Here is a 20,039-nt window from a genome sequence, read left to right as displayed (position 1 = left end):
TGTGAATCTCTTGTCAACTACAGAAAGATACTCAGGCCCAAAAAATAAATCTGCATACATCACTAATTGTCACAAGCAAATACAGTTGTTCCCTAAATGTAATTGCATTGGAGCAGCTAAACTAGACCAGAGTTGGCAGCTGATTGCCACTGGTGGAGAATTGTGCTCTGCTACCACTACAGATGATGAAGAGTACAATGTTATTATCAGACAGCTAATAAGATCTGGCCTGATGGAGGAAAAAGTCTGTGTGTGTAGCCATTCCATGCCCATTTTTGGGTGCTTTCAAACTTGAGTGCAGAAGTGAGAGATCATGTGGACCATATCAAAATGGGGCAGAATCCATGAATTAGTTAGCACGTGTATGAGATCACTGGCTGAGTGACACACAACTCATGAGGAAGTGGAGAAAGTGCAACAAGACGTCAGTCTTGAACTTTGAGGTAGCACTTTATCCTTCCTGTGGTTCTCATGACGGGCGAGGATGGTGCGTGGTGTTACTGCATCGACTACTGACACTGAACAAAATCCCAAAAAATTAGATAAACCCATTGCTGCATACTATACTCTAGACTGCTTGAAAATAGCAAAGTATTTTTTTAACGATGATCATGCAGACGGGCTGCTGTCAAAATTGAGATTGACGAGGCTGATAGTGAAAAGACTGCCTTCATAATTCCTGATGGCCCCTCTGAGTTTGAAGACATGTCACTTGCACTGTGTTTATGTTTCTGTTCGACCTGCAGGGTTCCACCTGAGTCTGAAAAAGTGCCCATTCACCACCCAAAAAATAAAAACCTTGGGGCACCAAGTGAATGGCAACTGAGTCCCACCCTGATCCCAGTGCTTCATATAGGGCCTGTGCAGCAAGGCATGTCCCTCGCCAGAATTGCTATGCAGAGACACTAAATTTTCCTGGAATGATGTGGGAGGAAGACGTTTCCTCGCTGATAAGGAGACGCTAACATCTACATTGGTAACACTGTATGACAAAAATATTGAGGCAAACACTGGCAGTTATGGGATGTTGGCAGATACAGTCGAACAAAGATTGGGATACATATTGCCCATCATAACATCTGTGTATGACCAAACAATGCAAGGTTTCACACTATTCTTTCTGCTCCACGGTCACAAAGCTGAAATTACAACAGATACATTGTTACAATTTCAGCAGATACATTGTTACAATCCCCCCATGAACCATGGACCTTGCTGTTGGTGGGGAGGCTTGCGTGCCTCAGCGATACAGATAGCCGTACCATAGGTACAACCACAATGGAGGGGTATCTGTTGAGAGGCCAGACAAACGTGTGGTTCCTGAAAGGGGGCAGCAGCCTTTTCAGTAGTTGCAAGGGCAACAGTCTGGATGATTGACTGATCTAGCCTTGTAACAATGACCAAAACGGCCTTGCTGTGCTGGTACTGCGAATGGCTGAAAGCAAGGGGAAACTACGGCCGTAATTTTTCCCAAGGGCTTGCAGCTTTACTGTATGATTAAATGATGATGGTGTCCTCTTGGGTAAAATATTCCGGAGGTAAAATAGTCCCCCATTCGGATCTCCGGGCAGGGACTACTCAAGAGGATGTCGCTATCAGGAGAAAGAAAACTTGCATTCTACGGATCGGAGCGTGGAATGTCAGATCCTTTAATTGGGCAGGTAGGTTGGAAAATTTACAAAGGGAAATGGATAGGTTAAAGTTAGATATAGTGGTAATTTGTGAAGTTCGGTGGCAGGAGGAACAAGACTTCTGGTCAGGTGACTACACGGTTATAAACACAAAGTCAAATAGGGGTAATGCAGGAGTAGGTTTAATAATGAATAGGAAAATAGGAATGCGGGTAAGCTACTACAAACAGCATAGTGAACGCATTATTGTGGCCAAGATAGATACGAAGCCCACACCTACTACAGTAGTACAAGTTTATATGCCAACTAGCTCTGCAGATGACAAAGGAATGATGAAATAAAAGAAATTATTCACATAGTGAAGGGAGATGAAAATTTAATAGTCATGCGTGACTGGAATTCGAGTGTAGAAAAAGGGAGAGAAGGAAATGTAATACGTGAATATGGATTGGGGCTAAGAAATGAAAGAGGAAGCCGCCTGGTAGAATTTTTTACAGAGCACAACTTAATCATAGCTAACACTTGGTTTAAGAATCATGATAGAAGGTTGTATACATGGAAGAACCCTGGAGATACTAAAAGGTATCAGATAGATTATATAATGGTAAGACAGAGATTTAGGAACCAGGTTTTAAATTGTAAGACATTTCCAGGGGCAGATGTGGACTCTGACCCCAATCTATTGGTTAAGACCTGTAGATTAAAACTGAAGAAACTGCAAAAAGGTGGGAATTTAAGGAGATGGGACCTGGATAAACTGAAAGAACCAGAGGTTGTACAGAGTTTCAGGGAGAGCATAAGGGAACAATTGACAGGAATGGGGGAAAGAAATACAGTAGAAGAAGAATGGGTAGCTTTGAGGGATGAAGTAGTGAAGGCAGCAGAGGATCAAGTAGGTAAAAAGATGAGGGCTAGTAGAAATCCTTGGGTAACAGAAGAAATATTGAATTTAATTGATGAAAGGAGAAAATATAAAAATGCAGTAAATGAAGCAGGCAAAAAGGAATACAAACGTCTCAAAAATGAGATCGACAGGAAGTGCAAAAAGGCTAAGCAGAGATGGCTAGAGGACAAATGTAAGGATGTAGAGGCTTATCTCACTAGGGGTAAGATAGATACTGCCTACAGGAAAATTAAAGAGACCTTTGGAGATAAGAGAACCACTTGTATGAACATCAAGAGCTCAGATGGAAACCCAGTTCTAAGCAAAGAAGGGAAAGCAGAAAGGTGGAAGGAGTATACAGAGGGTCTATACAAGGGCGATGCACTTGAGGACAATATTATGGAAATGGAAGAGGATGTAGATGAAGATGAAATGGGAGATACGATACTGCGTGAAGAGTTTGACATAGCACTGAAAGACCTGAGCCGAAACAAGGCCCCCAGAGTTGACAACATTCCATTGGAACTACTGACAGCCTTGGGAGAGCCAGTCTTGACAAAACTCTACCATCTGGTGAGCAAGATGTATGAAACAGGTGAAATACCCTAAGACTTCAAGAAGAATATAATAATTCCAATCCCAAAGAAAGCAGGTGTTGACAGATGTGAAAATTACCAAACAATCAGTTTAATAAGCCACAGCTGCAAAATACTAACACAAATTCTTTACAGACGAATGGAAAAACTAGTAGAAGCCGACCTCGGGGAAGATCAGTTTGGATTCCGTAGAAATACTGGAACACGTGAGGCAATACTGACCTTACGACTTATCTTAGAAGAAAGATTAAGGAAAGGCAAACCTACATTTCTAGCATTTGTAGACTTAGAGAAAGCTTTTGACAATGTTGACTGGAATACTCTCTTTCAAATTCTAAAGGTGGCAGGGGTAAAATACAGGGAGCGAAAGGCTATTTACAATTTGTACAGAAACCAGATGGCAGTTATAAGAGTTGAGGGACATGAAAGGGAAGCAGTCGTTGGGAAGGGAGTAAGACAGGGTTGTAGCCTCTCCCTGATGTTATTCAATCTGTATATTGAGCAAGCAGTAAAGGTAACAAAAGAAAAATTCAGAGTCGGTATTAAAATCCAAGGAGAAGAAAGAAAAACGTTGAGGTTCGCCGATGACATTGTAATTCTGTCGGAGACAGCAAAGGACTTGGAAGAGCATTTGAACAGAATGGATGGTGTCTTGAAGGGAGGATATAAGATGAACATCAACAAAAGCAAAATGAGGATAATGGAATGTAGTCAAATTAAGTTGGGTGATGTTGAGGGTATTAGATTAGGAAATGAAACACTTAAAGTAGCAAAGGAGTTTTGCTATTTGGGGAGCAAAATAACTGATGATGGTCAAAGTAGAGAGGATATAAAATGTAGACTGGCAATGGTAAGGAAAGCGTTTCTGAAGAAGAGAAATTTGTTAACATCGAGTATAGATTTAAGTGTCACGAAGTCATTTCTGAAAGTATTTGTATGGAGTGTAGCCATGTATGGAAGTGAAACATGGACGATAAATAGTTTGGACAAGAAGAGAATAGAAGCTTTCAAAATGTGGTACTACAGAAGAATGCTGAAGATTAGATGGGTAGATCACATAACTAATGAGAAGGTATTGAACAGAATTGGTGAGAAGAGGAGTTTGTGGCACAACTTGACTAGAAGAAGGGATCGGTTGGTAGGACATGTTCTGAGGCATCAAGGGATCACCAATTCAGTATTGGAGGGCAGCGTGGAGGGTAAAAATCGTAGAGGGAGACCAAGAGATGAATACACTAAGCAGATTCAGAGGGATGTAGGTTGCAGTAGGTACTGGGAGATGAAGAAGCTTTCACAGGATAGAGTTGCATGGAGAGCTGCAACAAACCAGTCTCAGGACTGAAGACCACAACAACAACAACAACATTGTTACAGTTTTAACTGGCTGATACTCGGGAAGACTATGTGAGACACCTCATCACCAGGACTGAAGAAGCTAAACAGCTGGCTCGCATATGGATCCTGGAAGCCCAGGAGAAGGACCAAGAGCTGCATAATACGAAAGTGTAGCTATCAGAAAAGTTAGTAAAATGCCAATGTGGTTCCTATTGTAACCTTCATCTCTTCTCAGAAATCACATACAAAGTAGAGGATTATGATCCTTCACCAAGAAGTCAAAAGTATAGAGATCTCATCAATGTCATCCTTATGAAGCCCTGCTACACTCCTGAGGCAAAGACTGACACTGGGGCTTCTCTTTCAAGGACACTGAAGGCCCACCAATGACTGTGAAGCTTATTATCATTTTATTTTATTTATTTATTTGGCCTTCAATGTGAGTTAACTACTTAGAAATTAAGAGTTAAAAGAAAAATTGGAATTTCCTTAACTTGGATGTGAACGTATTTCATTAAAATAACTAAACATTGTTTTGACAGAAGGTCTACCTTTCATGCTCATGGAAGGAAAGAGAACATGACAACAATACATGACTTGCTGCCAAATGGAAGACCACTGACAAGATCTAGATCCAGGATGTTGTATTCAGCTCCAGTGAGAAGTTCTGAAATGGGCTGGCATCTGTTTCATCATGAGATGGAGCAATGACAGAATATGCGCTGCATGGAAGTGCAGTACCAATCAGCACCATTGGCTGGCATGCTGCAAATTATCAGTTCAAATCCAATCACCAGCAAATATTTCTTATTTACTATATATCATTTTTGGAAGGTTCTCAAAGCTTATCAAGTTCATAATGTTTTCAAACTCTGGAATATATGATGGTTACATAAACAGCAACACTCTCCATTCAGGATCCAATTCTGTACTCTCTAAATGTTGGTGTCTGTAATAAATGTACTTTAAGTGTTAAGTATTGTACTTCACTGATGATCCTGCATTCTGCTTTGGACTCAGCTGTGGTTATGTCAACACTTATTTTTTTATTTAATGCTTGTAATATAAGTGATGAAGTCAAGAAAGATCTGAGCATTTTAGTTGGATGGAGACAGACAACATTCACCTAAATGTGCCAGTCCATGCAGATTGAGAACTTCTCACACCTTTCGCTCCCACCCCAGCTACCATCTTGGACTACATGGACATACGCCACCTACTGCCACAGTAGACATAAGTTGGACCATGCAGCAAGTATAATGCACACCGACATTCAAAGGCATCGCCGCAACTACCGGTACACAAGATGGCTTCAACGGGTAGCCCGATCACTGACTGCCGGCACCTGGTCCACTGTGCTGTGTGCAGAGGTCTCGAGGCTTTCAATTGTCAGTGATTTTGAGATGTGTAACTACCTCCACCATATTCTTGCTAGTGTCACATTGTAACACAGTAAAGTGTATCTTTCTGTTCCTAGTTAGAACAGTAGCTTGAGTGATTCCTCTATTGAATTAATATCATATGTACATCTTTTTGTGGTCCTCTTCATTTATTTACCTATCCTAATCAGACTTGGCTTTCAGGGTTTTACTTACACCAGGCCAGTGGTTACTTATTTCGTTGTTCGAAAAGTATCATATTAACAAGTACAAAGAAGAAGAATGGGTAGCTTTGAGAAATGAATTAGTGAAGGCATCAGAGGATCAAGTAGGTAAAAAGGCAAGGACTCATAAAAATCCTTGGGGAACACAAGAGATACTGAATTTAATCGATGAAAGGAGAAAATATAAAAATGCAATAAATGAATCAGGTGAAAGGGAATACAAACATCTAAAAAAACAAGATCGACAGGAAGTGCAAAATGGTTATGCAGGAATGGAAAGAGGACAAATGTAAGAATGTGGAAGCATATATCACTACGAGTTAGATATTGCCTACAGGAAAAATAAAGACACCTTTGGAGAAAAGAGAACCTGCTGTATGAATATCAAGAGCTCAGATGGAAAACCAGTCCTAATCAAAGAAAGGAAAGCAAAAAGATGGAAGGAGTATACAGAGGGTCTATGCAAGGGACATGTACTTGAGGGCAATGTTATGGAAACGGAAGAGGATGCAGAGGAAGATGAAAAGGGAGATATGATACTGCATGACGAATTTGACAAAGCACTGAAAGACTTAAATCTAAACAAGGCGCTGGGAGTACACAACATTCCGTTAGAGCTACAGATTGCCTTGAGAGAGCCATCCATGACAAAACTTTTCCATCTGGTGAGCAAGATCTGTGAGACAGGCAAAATACCCTCAGACTTCAAGAAGAATTTAGTAATCCCAATTCCAAAGAAAGCAGGTGCTGACAGGTGCGAAAATTACCAAACTATCAATTTAGTAAGTCACCGCTGTAAAATACTAACACGAATCCTTTACAGACAAATGGAAAAACTGTTAGAAGAAACCCTTGGGGAAGATCAGTTCCGATTTCAGAGAAACGTAGGGACACACGAGGCAATACTGACCCTACAACTTCTCATTGAAGATAAGTTAAGGAAAGGCAAACCTATGTTTATAGCATTTGTAGACTTAGAGAAAGCTTTTGTCAATGTTGACTGGAATAATCTCTTTCAAATTCTAAAGGTGGCAGGGATAAAATACAAGGAGAAAAAGGCTACTTACAATTTGTACAGAAACCAGATTGCAGTTAAAAGATTCAAGGGGCACTAAGGGGAAGCATTAGTTGAGAAGGGAGAGAGACATGGTTGTAGTCTGTCTCTAAGATTATTCAATCAGTATACTGAGCAAGCAGCAAAGAAGACAAACAAAAACTTTGGAAGAGGAATAGGGAGAAGAAATAGAAACTTTGAAGTTTGCCAATGGCCTATGCCAATTCTGTCAGAGACTGCAAAGGACTTGGAAGGGCAGCTGAATGGAATGGACAGTATCTTCAAAGGAGGACATAAGATAAACAGCAAATGAGTTTTGCTATTTGGGAAGCAAAATCAGTGGTGATGTTCAAAGTAAGGAGGATATAGAATGTAGACTGGCAATGGCAAAAAAAAGCAGTTCTGAAGTAGAGAAATCCGTTGACATCAAGCATAGATTTAAGTGTCAGGAAGTCCTTTGTGAAAGCATTTGTAAGGAGTGTAGCTTTGTATGGAAGTGAAACATGGGTGATAAACAGTTTAGGCAAGAAGACACTAGAAGCTTTTGAAAAGTGGTGCTACTTCAGAAGAATGCTGAAGCTTAGATGGGTAATCACGTACTGGATGAAATTGGGGAGAAGAGAAATTTGTGGTACATACTAATTAAAAGAAGGGATCAGTTAGCAGGACACATTCAGAGGCATCAAGTGATCAAAATGGTTCTGAGCACTATGGGATTTAACTTCTGAGGTCATCAGTCATCAAGGGCTCACCAATTAGTACTGGAGGGAAGAGTGTGTGTGTGTGTGTGTGTGTGTGTGTGTGTGTGTGTGTGTGTGAGGGGAATAAAATCATTGAGAGAGACCAAGAGATGAATACACTAAGCAGATTCAGAGGGATGTAGGTTGATGAAGAGATGTAGGTTAATGAGTAGATGAAGAGGCTTGCACAGGATACAGTAGCATGGAGAGCTGCATCAAACCAGTCTTTGGACTGAAGACCACAACAACAACAAAGAAGGTAGGTCTGAAAAGCCCCAGATGCTAAATATCCAATGTCTTCTTTAGTACTTGCATATACATAGCGTCTACTTGTTCCTGTTTCACAGGTTAACAAATTCTTGTTAACCTTTGAAGTCACATATTGCCAGTATACGTATTCTTGAATAATTGGGTGAAAGCAAACAGGATGGGAAAGAGATAGGAAGGAAGTACTGACTTTTGGCCACATAGGGCATTGCAGCTATGCAATGGTGAGAGTTGAAAATTTGTGGTGCCACACCCTGTCTTGAACCCTGATGCTCCGCTTCTCTAGAACAGTTGCCTTCACCGCTTTGGTCATCTGGGCATTCTTTCTGTATTCCCAACTTCCCACTCACCGCATAGCAACAACCACCACCCATTACCCTCCTACTCGCAGATTTCTGATTCCCATAGGCGTTCTTCAAATGTTGGTTATGCATTTGCACCAAAACTTTTTCCACATTACTTTTTAAATAGTGGCATCTGATTACTTCATGCAACCCTAGCATACAATCGGACTCCTTTTTGTGGAGACATTAAGATCATGATCACATTAATTACATTGTGGATTGCACATCACCACAATTATGTGTGATCTTTCTCAACAGTGAAACTAGTCAGAAAAATGGCTTCAAGTAAGAAGAAAAACAAGCATCTGCAAAGATGCAGCCTGCTCATGTTATATTATATACCTGGATCTATGGACATAAGTTAAATAAAAATAAATAAATAACATGTACATTAAAAATGGTCTTTCTCAGATGTATCTATACCTGACTCCTTTGAAGCAGAGTTTTCTCCCATTCAAGACGGGCAGCCACTTCTCCAGCAATATTTCACTACCCTGAAATAGAATGGGTCTGTGTAAAAGTTATATGACAAAAAATGTAAATTTACAAAACTCATGCAGTATTACACATTTGCCATTTGAGAATCAAAGTCTAATATCTTCCCAAAGACATTAGAGATTAAGTAACAGCGTAGTAGGAGGTTCATGAAAAGTGACTAACACATCTCAGAATGATTTACGGAAACATCAGAAAATCTTAAAGTGAGTGTCACATGGACTTTGTATCTTATTTCAGTTTGCTGTTTAAGTGGGTAAAGAAGACTCAATGAATCAGCAAGCATTCACAAATTTTACATGGGAACCATAGGTGAGCACATTCATAAGGTGTCACTACTCATTTGGCAGGCAATTAAAAAACATTGCTACCCACTGACTGGATATTTGAGCACAGCCTACATGGTTGTCAGATCTCCTACGATAATGTCTCAAGGTCAATTGTTAGACTCAAAAATCAATGGGAATTTATTCCCATTTGCTGAGGAAATGATAACAGCTACATTAACCTTCCCCTAACTTCTCCCATTTCTACACCAACTGTGAGAGTCTTGTCATTTGTGTTCTGTTCAATGAAGGTTTAGCATCATAAAGTGTCATCAGAGATCAGCCACTGACACCCCCCCCCCCCCCCAAGACAAAATAAAAAGGATGAGAATTAATCCATCTCTACTCCACCCCCTCTAAGTGTGTGTGTGTGTGTGAGAGAGAGAGAGAGAGAGAGAGAGAGAGAGAGAGAGAGAGAGAGAGAGAGAGAGAGAGATATTTCATGATACTTCTTTTTTTCCCTTTTTTCAGATATATTGTGGCAGCAGCAACATCTATGTGAGTTATCTTTTGGCTTTGAGTCTAAATTACCGCAGCAGCATCCCACAATAGGCCTATCTGAAAGGATGCCACTGTTTGTTTCTTCAACCCACTGAGCCACAGTTAAATGGTCCCAGTGTACTACTAATCTTTGCCTTTATGCATAATTTCATTGTCAGTAGATCCAACTGTGCAAATACAAGCAGACTGTGACTGCCATGTAGTAAAGGAAACTGAGAATGTTATACACAGTGCTAAAGTGCAGTTTAAACATATGGAGTAGGATAAGTTAAGTCGTTCAGTGCCATACACCGATTCTCATATCATGATGGAGTATTACCCATCTTACTCTCCCCCGGATATTGGCTTCTCAGGTGTGAAGCTATCCATCATATGAATGAACAAGGATGCAGCACTCAAGGTAACATCTGGAGACTTTTCCATTTATTGACATCGTTCAAGACTTATTAACTCACTGGCATATGCGGTGCATTACAGATTGTTTTTGACAGACTGAACTAGTGGCAACCATATGACAAAGCTGTATTCAGTGAGCCTGTGTGTTACATATATGTACATAATGTACATGTAGATGACTTAACAGTGTATAAACTCATGTGTCCATGCAGTGCAAAACTGACTGCAATCATGCCATATGTATTAAATCCATAAACCAAATTTACAGATGGCATATAAGTTTTATATTGGACCCATCTGTCTGAACACTGTAGAGACGGAATTCAGGATGAGTGTCTGAACACTGTAGAGACGGAATTTAGGATGAGTAAGAAACAATTTGGAAACTACAGCACAGCTGTTGATGTAGTGGGGTAAAAGTGTTCTAATAAAAAAAAAAAAAAAAAAAAAAAAAGGGAAAAAAAGGATGATGATTTGCTGCACACAATGTAATACAATGAATAATATTATTATCTTACAAAACTGTTTATTTTTTCACAATCCCATCCTGTCACTTAATGTGATTTAAGCATTTATAAAGACATGCAGTCACTTTAGTTCCACAAGTAAGGTGTTTGTTCCTTTATCACAAATCCATACAGAAAGAGTGTCATTACCATCCTTCCACCAACTTGCTAAGCTGTAACAACTGGACTTTTTTGCATTTTTATACCAAAAACAAAGATCACATATAACTAAACACTTTTTTGTGTTTTAAAGTTGCATATACTGCTGCTAATGCTACATATTTACAACAGTTGATAAACAGTTCACCTGTTTACATAACAACTCACAAAGGCTGAAAATGTCTCAATGGGTAGTATTACTCCTTGCCTCAAGATGACCACTAAATAAGTATTAGTGGCAATAATTAGTCAGAATGTTGTCAGTTGAGACAAAGTCATCACAGCCACCTGACATAAAAATTATGCTGTTTAATTCTAAGTATAGTTAAGTAATGGCAGGAAAATGGATCAGTGTGGGAATGAAGTCAAATCACGAACTCTACTCAATGTTGGCTTGCAAAAACCTGAGTATTGTGATAGGAGACTCATATTATCATACCAACTGAACCACCAAAATTATCATGTTCATCTTCATGTTCCTGAATGCATGATGAGTCCGCACCTCTCACCATATGAGGGTATATCCATAACCACCACTCAACCGAACACGTTCTGATATGAGAGGAGCACCTGATCCCACTCTTCATCGGTCCAGTCCCTATGTGACCACTGAAGGGGATGGACATGCTGCAAATGCACTCCTGAGTCTCTGAGGTGTGACTTAACGATGCAGGCGCAGATGTGTGTGGCACCCTATGGCCAATACGAACTACTACTATGCATTGAACATGTATCTTCTGTGGGCTCAAAACTTCATCATTTGCGTGTTTTGTTCACAGTTTCTGTACTTTCCAAGGAACAACCAATTACCCAAAATGTTATTTGCTCGTGTGAAGACATTCTTGGAAACGTTAAAGGATGGGTGGGAGTCAATGGTACATATGCAGGACACTAAATCATTCAGGACAGTGAAATTGTAAACCTCGTCATTGAAAGTTGACACTTCCAGCATCTCATCAATTAGTGGCCCGTAAAATGAAGATGAGAAATATGCTGTTTTCTTCTGAAACAATTACATGTTTAGATTCTGCCTTGTGACAGTTTCAAGCTCAAAATCAATGTGAGCAATATCATGTACCTGTCCTGCTCGTAAGCAGCTAAGCTTGTGTAGAGAGGTCACAATTAAAGATTTTTGTGTTAATTCTATACATATGTACTGCACATGTAAAATGGACACACATTACATATTTTTTGTTTACTAGGCTGTAGAACATACATTCTTACTGCAAATGCCTATGTAATAACAATAATAATAATAATAGACATTCATTTCATTAAGAATGTAAGTAGTTTTTATTGTTAAATTTGTAAATAAAAGTATACAGGTCAATCAACCAAATAAATCAGTTTTCTAAACACATACAGACAGGTGTGTGTACCCTGTGGCCACTATATGCTGCACAAAAATAGAATATGCAATTCCTACATATGCTACGACTTTTTCCCTGTTCTTCTTGGAGGTTATTTGTGCTTTTCTAAGAATTTGCACTGAATACACATTGAAATAGTATGTGTATGCATTCAAGAGACTGCAACCATCACGGGTGGACAGTCTTAAGTGACATTTTCCCTGAATAATCACATCTACTAACAATTAAGTGTGCCCTACAAATAAAACTGTTGGACAAGTGTGTGTGAATTTCTTTGCACCATATTTTAGCAAAGGAGTGACCGAACAAAAATTAGACCAACATGGGGTTTTTAAATAAGTGTATCAAGACTGTACTTACCATTTCAGTGGAATTGCTGATAACATTTGCACTATATTGAGGGCCCAGCACAGTCAAACAGCACAGACACTGACTATAACTGCCTTTCCAAGTGTCACAACAGTGGACTGATGCACCGGACCACCATGCCACAAGGGGTGACAGCCGAGTCAGTGGCGCTTGCTGAGACAGCTATGTCAAGTCAGCAACACTGGCCCATTCAGTGACAGTTGGGTGAGCTGTGCTTGCCCAGAAAGTGACAGTTGAGCAAGCAGGGCTTGCTGAGAAAGTGACAATCAAGTCAGTGTACTTGCTCAGACAGTGACAGTCAAGTGAGTGGTGCTTGCCGAATCAGTAACAACTGGTGGGAGACCAACATTACTGCCTGAAGCCAGACATCGTAATTGCCACAAAATGCTAGATGGTGTGGTCTTGTGTCCAAAGAACACCAATGTCAGTGGCTCTGTAAAGGTGGCACGGGTTAAGTCACAAATGCACGTATTAAACACTACTGGAAAGGGGCTAATGGAGGATGACTATGTCTCCAAGCCATAAAAACTCAGCAACAGACTCCATTCCAAAACTGGTACAGAATTTAAGGCAGAACATGTCTCACCCATGCTGCTGACTACTTGAAGCGTAAACTATATCCCTTTGCCTTCCAACTCATAACACTTGAGGCCAGGGTAGGACTCCTTCAGATTATTCCAGGTGTGTACTTTACCACTAGTCTGACACCCACCCACAAAGTATAAATGAAAAGTATTATCATATACTACTTGTATTTTGGAAAGCAAGAATAAGGATTTTCATGCCATATATCCCATACTACATACTAGACACACTGACCGATGGAGAACTTTTAGAAAGCCTCTTTAACAACAAAATTTCCTGAATGACACCACATGTGAGGAGTGTGACAGGATCATGAAAATTAGATTCCAGGCAGGACCAAAGTCATGTGGCTACAACCACCAGGTATACAGACTGAGACACTGGCAATTAAAGTCTACATTGCTGTTGATCAGTGGTTTAACTGCCACGACCTCAGCCACAGCACTAAGGAAGCGAGAGATAACATGCACAAAATATGGACAATCAGGACACAAATGCACAGAGTGCAGCTCAAGTGAGACCACTGTCTGCATATCCTGCAAAAACAGATGCCATACTTGTAAAAGGGCTACAGCAGGGGACTACCAAACATACAAACAACTACACAACAACTACTGTCGATTAGAAAATATTGATTATGACAGTTAAATTCAACTAAATAAGAGATGTGAATGCAGTAAAGGATACCTCAACCACCAAGAGAAGCTACTGGAGAGCAATATCCTGACAGGCAAATAGGCCTCCAAACATATAACTTCATAGATGACGAGCAGTTTCCCACTCACACAAGTATAGGGCAGTTACATCAATACACCAGAATACACATATGAAATGACATCTGGAGGATATGTTCTCTACAAGGTAGCCAAGAAAATCAAAAAACAAATGTATTACTGCATGGATTTTCAGGCATCACTCATACAACATACAGAGGAGCTCAAGAACGAACCTCACAAAAGAAAGCACAGAAAGCAGACTGTATAACAAAACAAACCAACCAGACAACTGGAGGACAACAAACAAACCATCACACTGATTACACCAAATCATGAATAAGCATATGGAACTCGTAAAAGTGAATATTACATTAAGCCAGTAAAATTCTGTTTCTGGAGGCATTCTTAACCCAGGCAATGAGATAAAAAAATGCTCACCTGCATTATGGGAAGCAAACACCTCAAATGAGATTGACCAAAAAGCTTCATTTGCAGGGCAGGAAACAAACACCTCAAACACCACAATGCCTAGATTAATCAAAGTAGGCAAACTAAATGAGTAAAAATACAAAAGCAACACATGTGATTCATGCAGAAATACTAATACTTATGAAATATCTAATCCCCCAACTATATCAAGAGACACCACCATTCACTCATATAAACATGGATGACATAACCAAGGGAAATGGTGTGATGAAAAGAGACACATGAGATGTGTGTAACTGAAACAAGTGTAACTGTGTGCACCTCAAAGAAGATGCTTAAAATAATTACCATCATGGCACAATATCACACTCAGCTTTCCATCCAATTATAACACTCGCTTGCTGTGACACAAACCAATGTTACCCTCTGGGAGGATTTTTAATTTTGACTGTGCGTGTGTCTAATGGATGAAGGTATCAGACAGTAATGTTGAGTATATTGTAATTAATAAAAAAACTAAACAGGCTCTTACTTTGGGGATAATGAAAGTAGTAACGTTCATACGAATGAAACAATAAACGGTCACCAGCCCAATTAGGCACATTAAATTGAAATATAATGTTCAAGAAAATTGAATATTAGTTGTTGTAGTGACTTTCATTACGACTCCCTTTGAATAGCACACTGGATACACATGAATACAGGGCAATCTAAGTTGTGGGTAGCAGTAATTACCATTAATGCACAAATCAGTAATCCTAGAAAGCAAGATTATACCCCACTCATAATAATAACAGTTACAATCACTATCATTACATGACTCAGTACTGAGATGTTACTGCAGGAAGCACTGAATTAAAGTTGGATATGGAAATGTTTCTGACTTAACTGACATATAAAAACCACAAATAAAATTAAATAATACTACAGTTACACTGTTTATACTCCCATTTGTAGAAATGTTTCAGATTTCTTTAGTAGCGATAATAGTCTAATTATCTTTATAATATGAGAATAATATGGTGGGGACACATAAACTGATAATGTATCATTGGTCAAACTCGATGATCATTTCAATTGCAAGATTCAATACAACTAAATTTAATTCTGAGCTCCACTTGGAATAGTTTATGTTTTCATCCTTCAAATCAAATTTCCCAACACTAAGTTCTATTAACCTAAAATATTGAATATTACATTTACCCAATGAATATCACAATTACCAGTGTACCTACACACACCTATGTGACAATGACATAAGGGAGCAGCTAAGAGTGAACCATACCTATCCCAGCCGAGGTATTTGTGCATTTTTTAACTGGATGTGGACCTCATTCCATGAATTTAAACCACGTGAGTCAGGCAGACACCAACCTGTACATGTGGGCAAGAAGTATCCCAAGAACATACAGCCTGTCCTGCAGACAGTATACGAACATCAGACACATATTATACCAAAACTACATAACACATAACCACAAACAAGAAATAGGACAAACTTAACACATGAAAAGACAACATCTCCAAAGCTACATGAGAAAACTACATATAAACACAAACCTATTGATGGTGAGCCTATACACGACCTCATGACAGATTCCATAGGGGAGTTGCATAAGAAGAAGAAGAAGAAGAAGAAGAAGAAGAAGAAGAAGAAGAAGCAACAATTCACCTACAACAAAAGAACTTTGGATGATTGATATGACCATACTATACTATAAGTTAGTATGAGATCCACCCCAATAATGCAATCTAAACCTGTTTATACGATCAAGTATAAGAAAGTGGATGTGTATTGTCACAAAAATGCACTATAGATCAACAGATACATATACAATAAAATTCTCAACAGATAATTAGGATGATGATGATGAAGATGATGATAATAATAATAATAATAAGCCCGTGGAGGCCCAGGAAAAGAATATGCCTCTGGTACGTTCTGCCAGTCGTAAAAGGCGACAAAAAGAACAAACCACTAATAGGGCTAACCCCCCTTTTCGTGTGATTACTTGGTTCAGGACAGAACTAAAGAAGCCTCGGACAAGCGCCGTCATGGTCGGGGACGACGCTTGAACCCTATGCCCGCCCACAATGGTAATGACACTGTTAGCCAACTGGAAAATGATTTAAATCCAAATAGAGGTGTTTTGCAGGATATGCTTCCTGCAACCACCCTAGAAGGAAAACAATGACAGAGGATGAGACGGTCAGATGAGGTTAATCGACACCTCATGTTCTGTTATTACCAAGCAACAAATCTAGGAACCAACACAACTGGATACAGATCACAAGTATACATAACATTTATTACCAGATACCCAGAATTAAAATTTTTAACAGAACAATGACTAGCTGATCAGATCCGTGTAATAATCAAAAATAACAGGATACCCCAGTCAGAATTAGAAAACATCAAACAACAACTACAACAAATACTGGAAAAAAAATAATGTGCGATCAGAAGAAGAAGAAAATACAGTAATGGACTCAAACATCCCAGAGCAAACAAACAAAGACCAACACGCATCAATTAAACAATCAGAGGAAAATGAAATCTTAAGACAGCCACCGGAACAAAGCACAAATAGAACACGAAGTGACACACATGTTAGATATAGAAGAGAAATTTCAGCTGACATATATAGAATACAAAGAGACAAATACAGACATTAGACTATTCTTGCATAGACCACCAAATAACCCACAAGTCGAAACAACAATAAAAACTATCAACACAATCATACACAACAAAATAAATGAAAACAAAACTATGGAAGAGTTACAACTACTGGTTTATATAGGAGCACTCACTACACTAAATATACATACTAGGCAGAGATCAGAACCAACCAACACACAGAAGAAACCCACAAAACCAGCATGGCAACACAGGCTACAGATCAGAATAGAGAAACTGAGAAAAGACATCGGACAGCTAACACAATTTATAAGAAATGAAATGTCAGAAGAAAAACGTAAAAGGTTAGATAAAATCTCACAACAAGAAGCGATAGAGCAATTAGATGAAAAGAAGCAGAAATTACAAGCATTGGCCAAACGACTTAGAAGATACAAAAAAAGTGAAAATAGAAGGAAACAAAACCAAACATTCAACACAAACCAAAAGAAATTTTACCAGACAATAGATAACACACACATTAAAGTACACAATCCACTAAGCATAACAGACATGGAACACTTCCGGAGCAACATATGGTCAAACCAAGTACAACATAACAGGCATGCACGGTGGATACAAGCAGAAACAGACACATACAAGATGATACCGCGGATGCCTGAACTGATAATTTTGCAACATGAAGTCACCCAAGCAATTAATTCTACTCACAATTGGAAAGCCCCTGGAAAAGATAAAATAGCAATTTTCTGGCTAAAGAAGTACACCTCAACACATTCACATCTAACTAAATTATTTAACAATATGAATATAATAGAGGGAAACATTCCACATGGGAAAAATATATCTAAAAACAAAGATGATGTGACTTACCAAACGAAAGTGCTGGCAGGTCGATAGACACACAAACAAACACAAACATACACACAAAATTCAAGCTTTCGCAACCAACCGTTACTTCATCAGGAAAGAGGGAAGGAGAGGGAAAGACGAAAGGATGTGCGTTTTAAGGGAGAGGGTAAGGAGTCATTCCAATCCTGGGAGCGGAAAGACTTACCTTAGGGGGAAAAAAGGACAGGTATACACTTGCACACACACACATATCCATCCGCACATACACAGACACAAGCAGACATTTGTAAAGGCAAAGAGTTTGGGCAGAGATGTCAGTCGAGGCAGAAGTGCAGAGGCAAAGATGTTGATGAAAGACAGGTGAGGTATGAGCGGCGGCAAATTAAAATTAGGAATTAGCGGAGACTGAGGCCTGGCAGATAACGAGAAGAGAGGAAATACTGAAGGGAAACTTCCCACCTCCAGAGGTCTGACAGGTTGGTGTTAGTGGGAAGTATCCAGATAACCCGGACGGTGTAACACTGTGCCAAGATGTGCTGGCCGTGCACCAAGGCATGTTTAGCCAATGGGTGATCCTCATTACCAACAAACACTGCCTGCCTGTGTCCATTCATGCGAATGGACAGTTTGTTGCTGGTCATTCCTACATAGAAAGCTTCACAGTGTAGGCAGGTCAGTTGGTAAAACACATGGGTGCTTTCACACGTGGCTCTGCCTTTGATCGTGTACACCTTCCGGGTTACAGGACTGGAGTAGGTGGTGATGGGAGGGTGCATGGGACAGGTTTTACACCAGGGGCGGTTACAAGGGTAGGAGCCAGAGGGTAGGGAAGGTGGTTTGGGGATTTCATAGGGATGAACTAAGAGGTTACGAAGGTTAGGTGGATGACGGAAAGACACTCTTGGTGGAGTGGGGAAGATTTCATGGAGGCTGGATCTCATTTCAGGGCAGGATTTGAGGAAGTCGTATCCCTGATGGAGAGCCACATTCAGAGTCTGATCCAGTCCCGGAAAATATCCTGTCACAAGTGCGGCACTTTTGGGGTTCTTTTGTGGGAGGTTCTAGGTTTGAGGAGATGAGGAAGTGGCTCTGGTTATTTGCTTCTGTAGCAGGTCAGGAGGGAAGTTGCGGGATGCGAAAGCTGTTTTCAGGTTGTTGGTGTAATGGTTCAGGGATTCCAGACAGGAGCAGATTCGTTTGCCATGAAGACCTAGGCTATAGGGAAGGGACCGTTTGATGTGGAATGGCTGGCAGCAGTCATAATGGAGGTACTGTTGCCTGTTGGTGGGTTTGATGTGGACAGACGTGTGAAGCTGGCCATTGGACAGGTGGAGGTCAACGTCGAGGAAAGTGGAATGGTATTTGGAGTAGGACCAGGTGAATCTGATGGAACCAAAGGAGCTGAGGTTGGAGAGGAAATTCTGGAGTTCTTCTTCACTGTGAGTCCAGATCATGAAAATGTCATCAATAAATCTGTACCAAACTTTGGGTTGGCAGGCCTGGGTAACCAAGAAGGCTTCCTCTAAGGGACCCATGAATATGTTGGTGAACGAGGGGGCCATCCTGGTACCCATGGCTGTTCCCTTTAATTGTTGGTATGTCTGGCCTTCGAAAGTGAAGAAGTTGTGGGTCAGGATGAAGCTCGCTAAGGTAATGAGGAAAGAGGTTTTAGGTAGGGTGGCAGGTGATCGGTGTGAAAGGAAGTGCTCCATTGCAGTGAGGCCCTCGACGTGCGGAATATTTGTGTATAAGGAAGTGGCATCAATGGTTACAAGGATGGTTTGCAGGGATAACAGACTGGGTAGGGATTCCAGGCGTTCGAGAAAGTGGTTGGTGTCTTTGATGAAGGATGGGAGACTGCATGTAATGGGTTGAAGGTGTTGATCTATGTAGGCAGAGATACGTTCTGTGGGGGCTTGGTAACCAGCTACAATGGGACGGCCGGGATGATTGGGTTTGTGAATTTTAGGAAGAAAGTAGAAGGTAGGGGTGCGTGGTGTTGGTGGGGTCAGGAGGTTGATGGAGTCAGGTGAAAGGTTTTGTAGGGGGCCTAAGGTACTGAGGATTCCTTGAAGCTCCGCCTGGACATCAGGAATGAGATTACCTTGGCAAACTTTGTAAGTAGTGTTGTCTGAAAGCTGGCGCAGTGCCTCAGCCACATACTCCCGACGATCAAGTACCACGGTCGTGGAACCCTTGTCCGCCGGAAGAATGACGATGGATCAGTCAGCCTACAGATCA

At 40.3% G+C, this 20,039-nt stretch overlaps 1 protein-coding gene across 1 annotated transcript in view; it reads right to left on the bottom strand.

Moving 5' to 3' along the window:
- Positions 1-20,039, bottom strand: part of LOC124720295 — a 208,138-nt gene that overhangs the window by 57,992 nt on the left and 130,107 nt on the right. The window contains exon 6 of the mRNA XM_047245608.1: positions 8,877-8,947. Within this exon, the coding sequence (XP_047101564.1) occupies positions 8,877-8,947 (71 nt within the window). The remainder of the gene's footprint in view (positions 1-8,876; positions 8,948-20,039) is intronic.

This window comes from Schistocerca piceifrons, chromosome 11 (assembly GCF_021461385.2).
Source record: "Schistocerca piceifrons isolate TAMUIC-IGC-003096 chromosome 11, iqSchPice1.1, whole genome shotgun sequence".
Taxonomy (NCBI): Eukaryota; Metazoa; Arthropoda; class Insecta; order Orthoptera; family Acrididae; genus Schistocerca; species Schistocerca piceifrons.
Note: the sequence above shows the minus strand (reverse complement) of the source record. Positions and strands in the feature narration are given on the sequence as shown.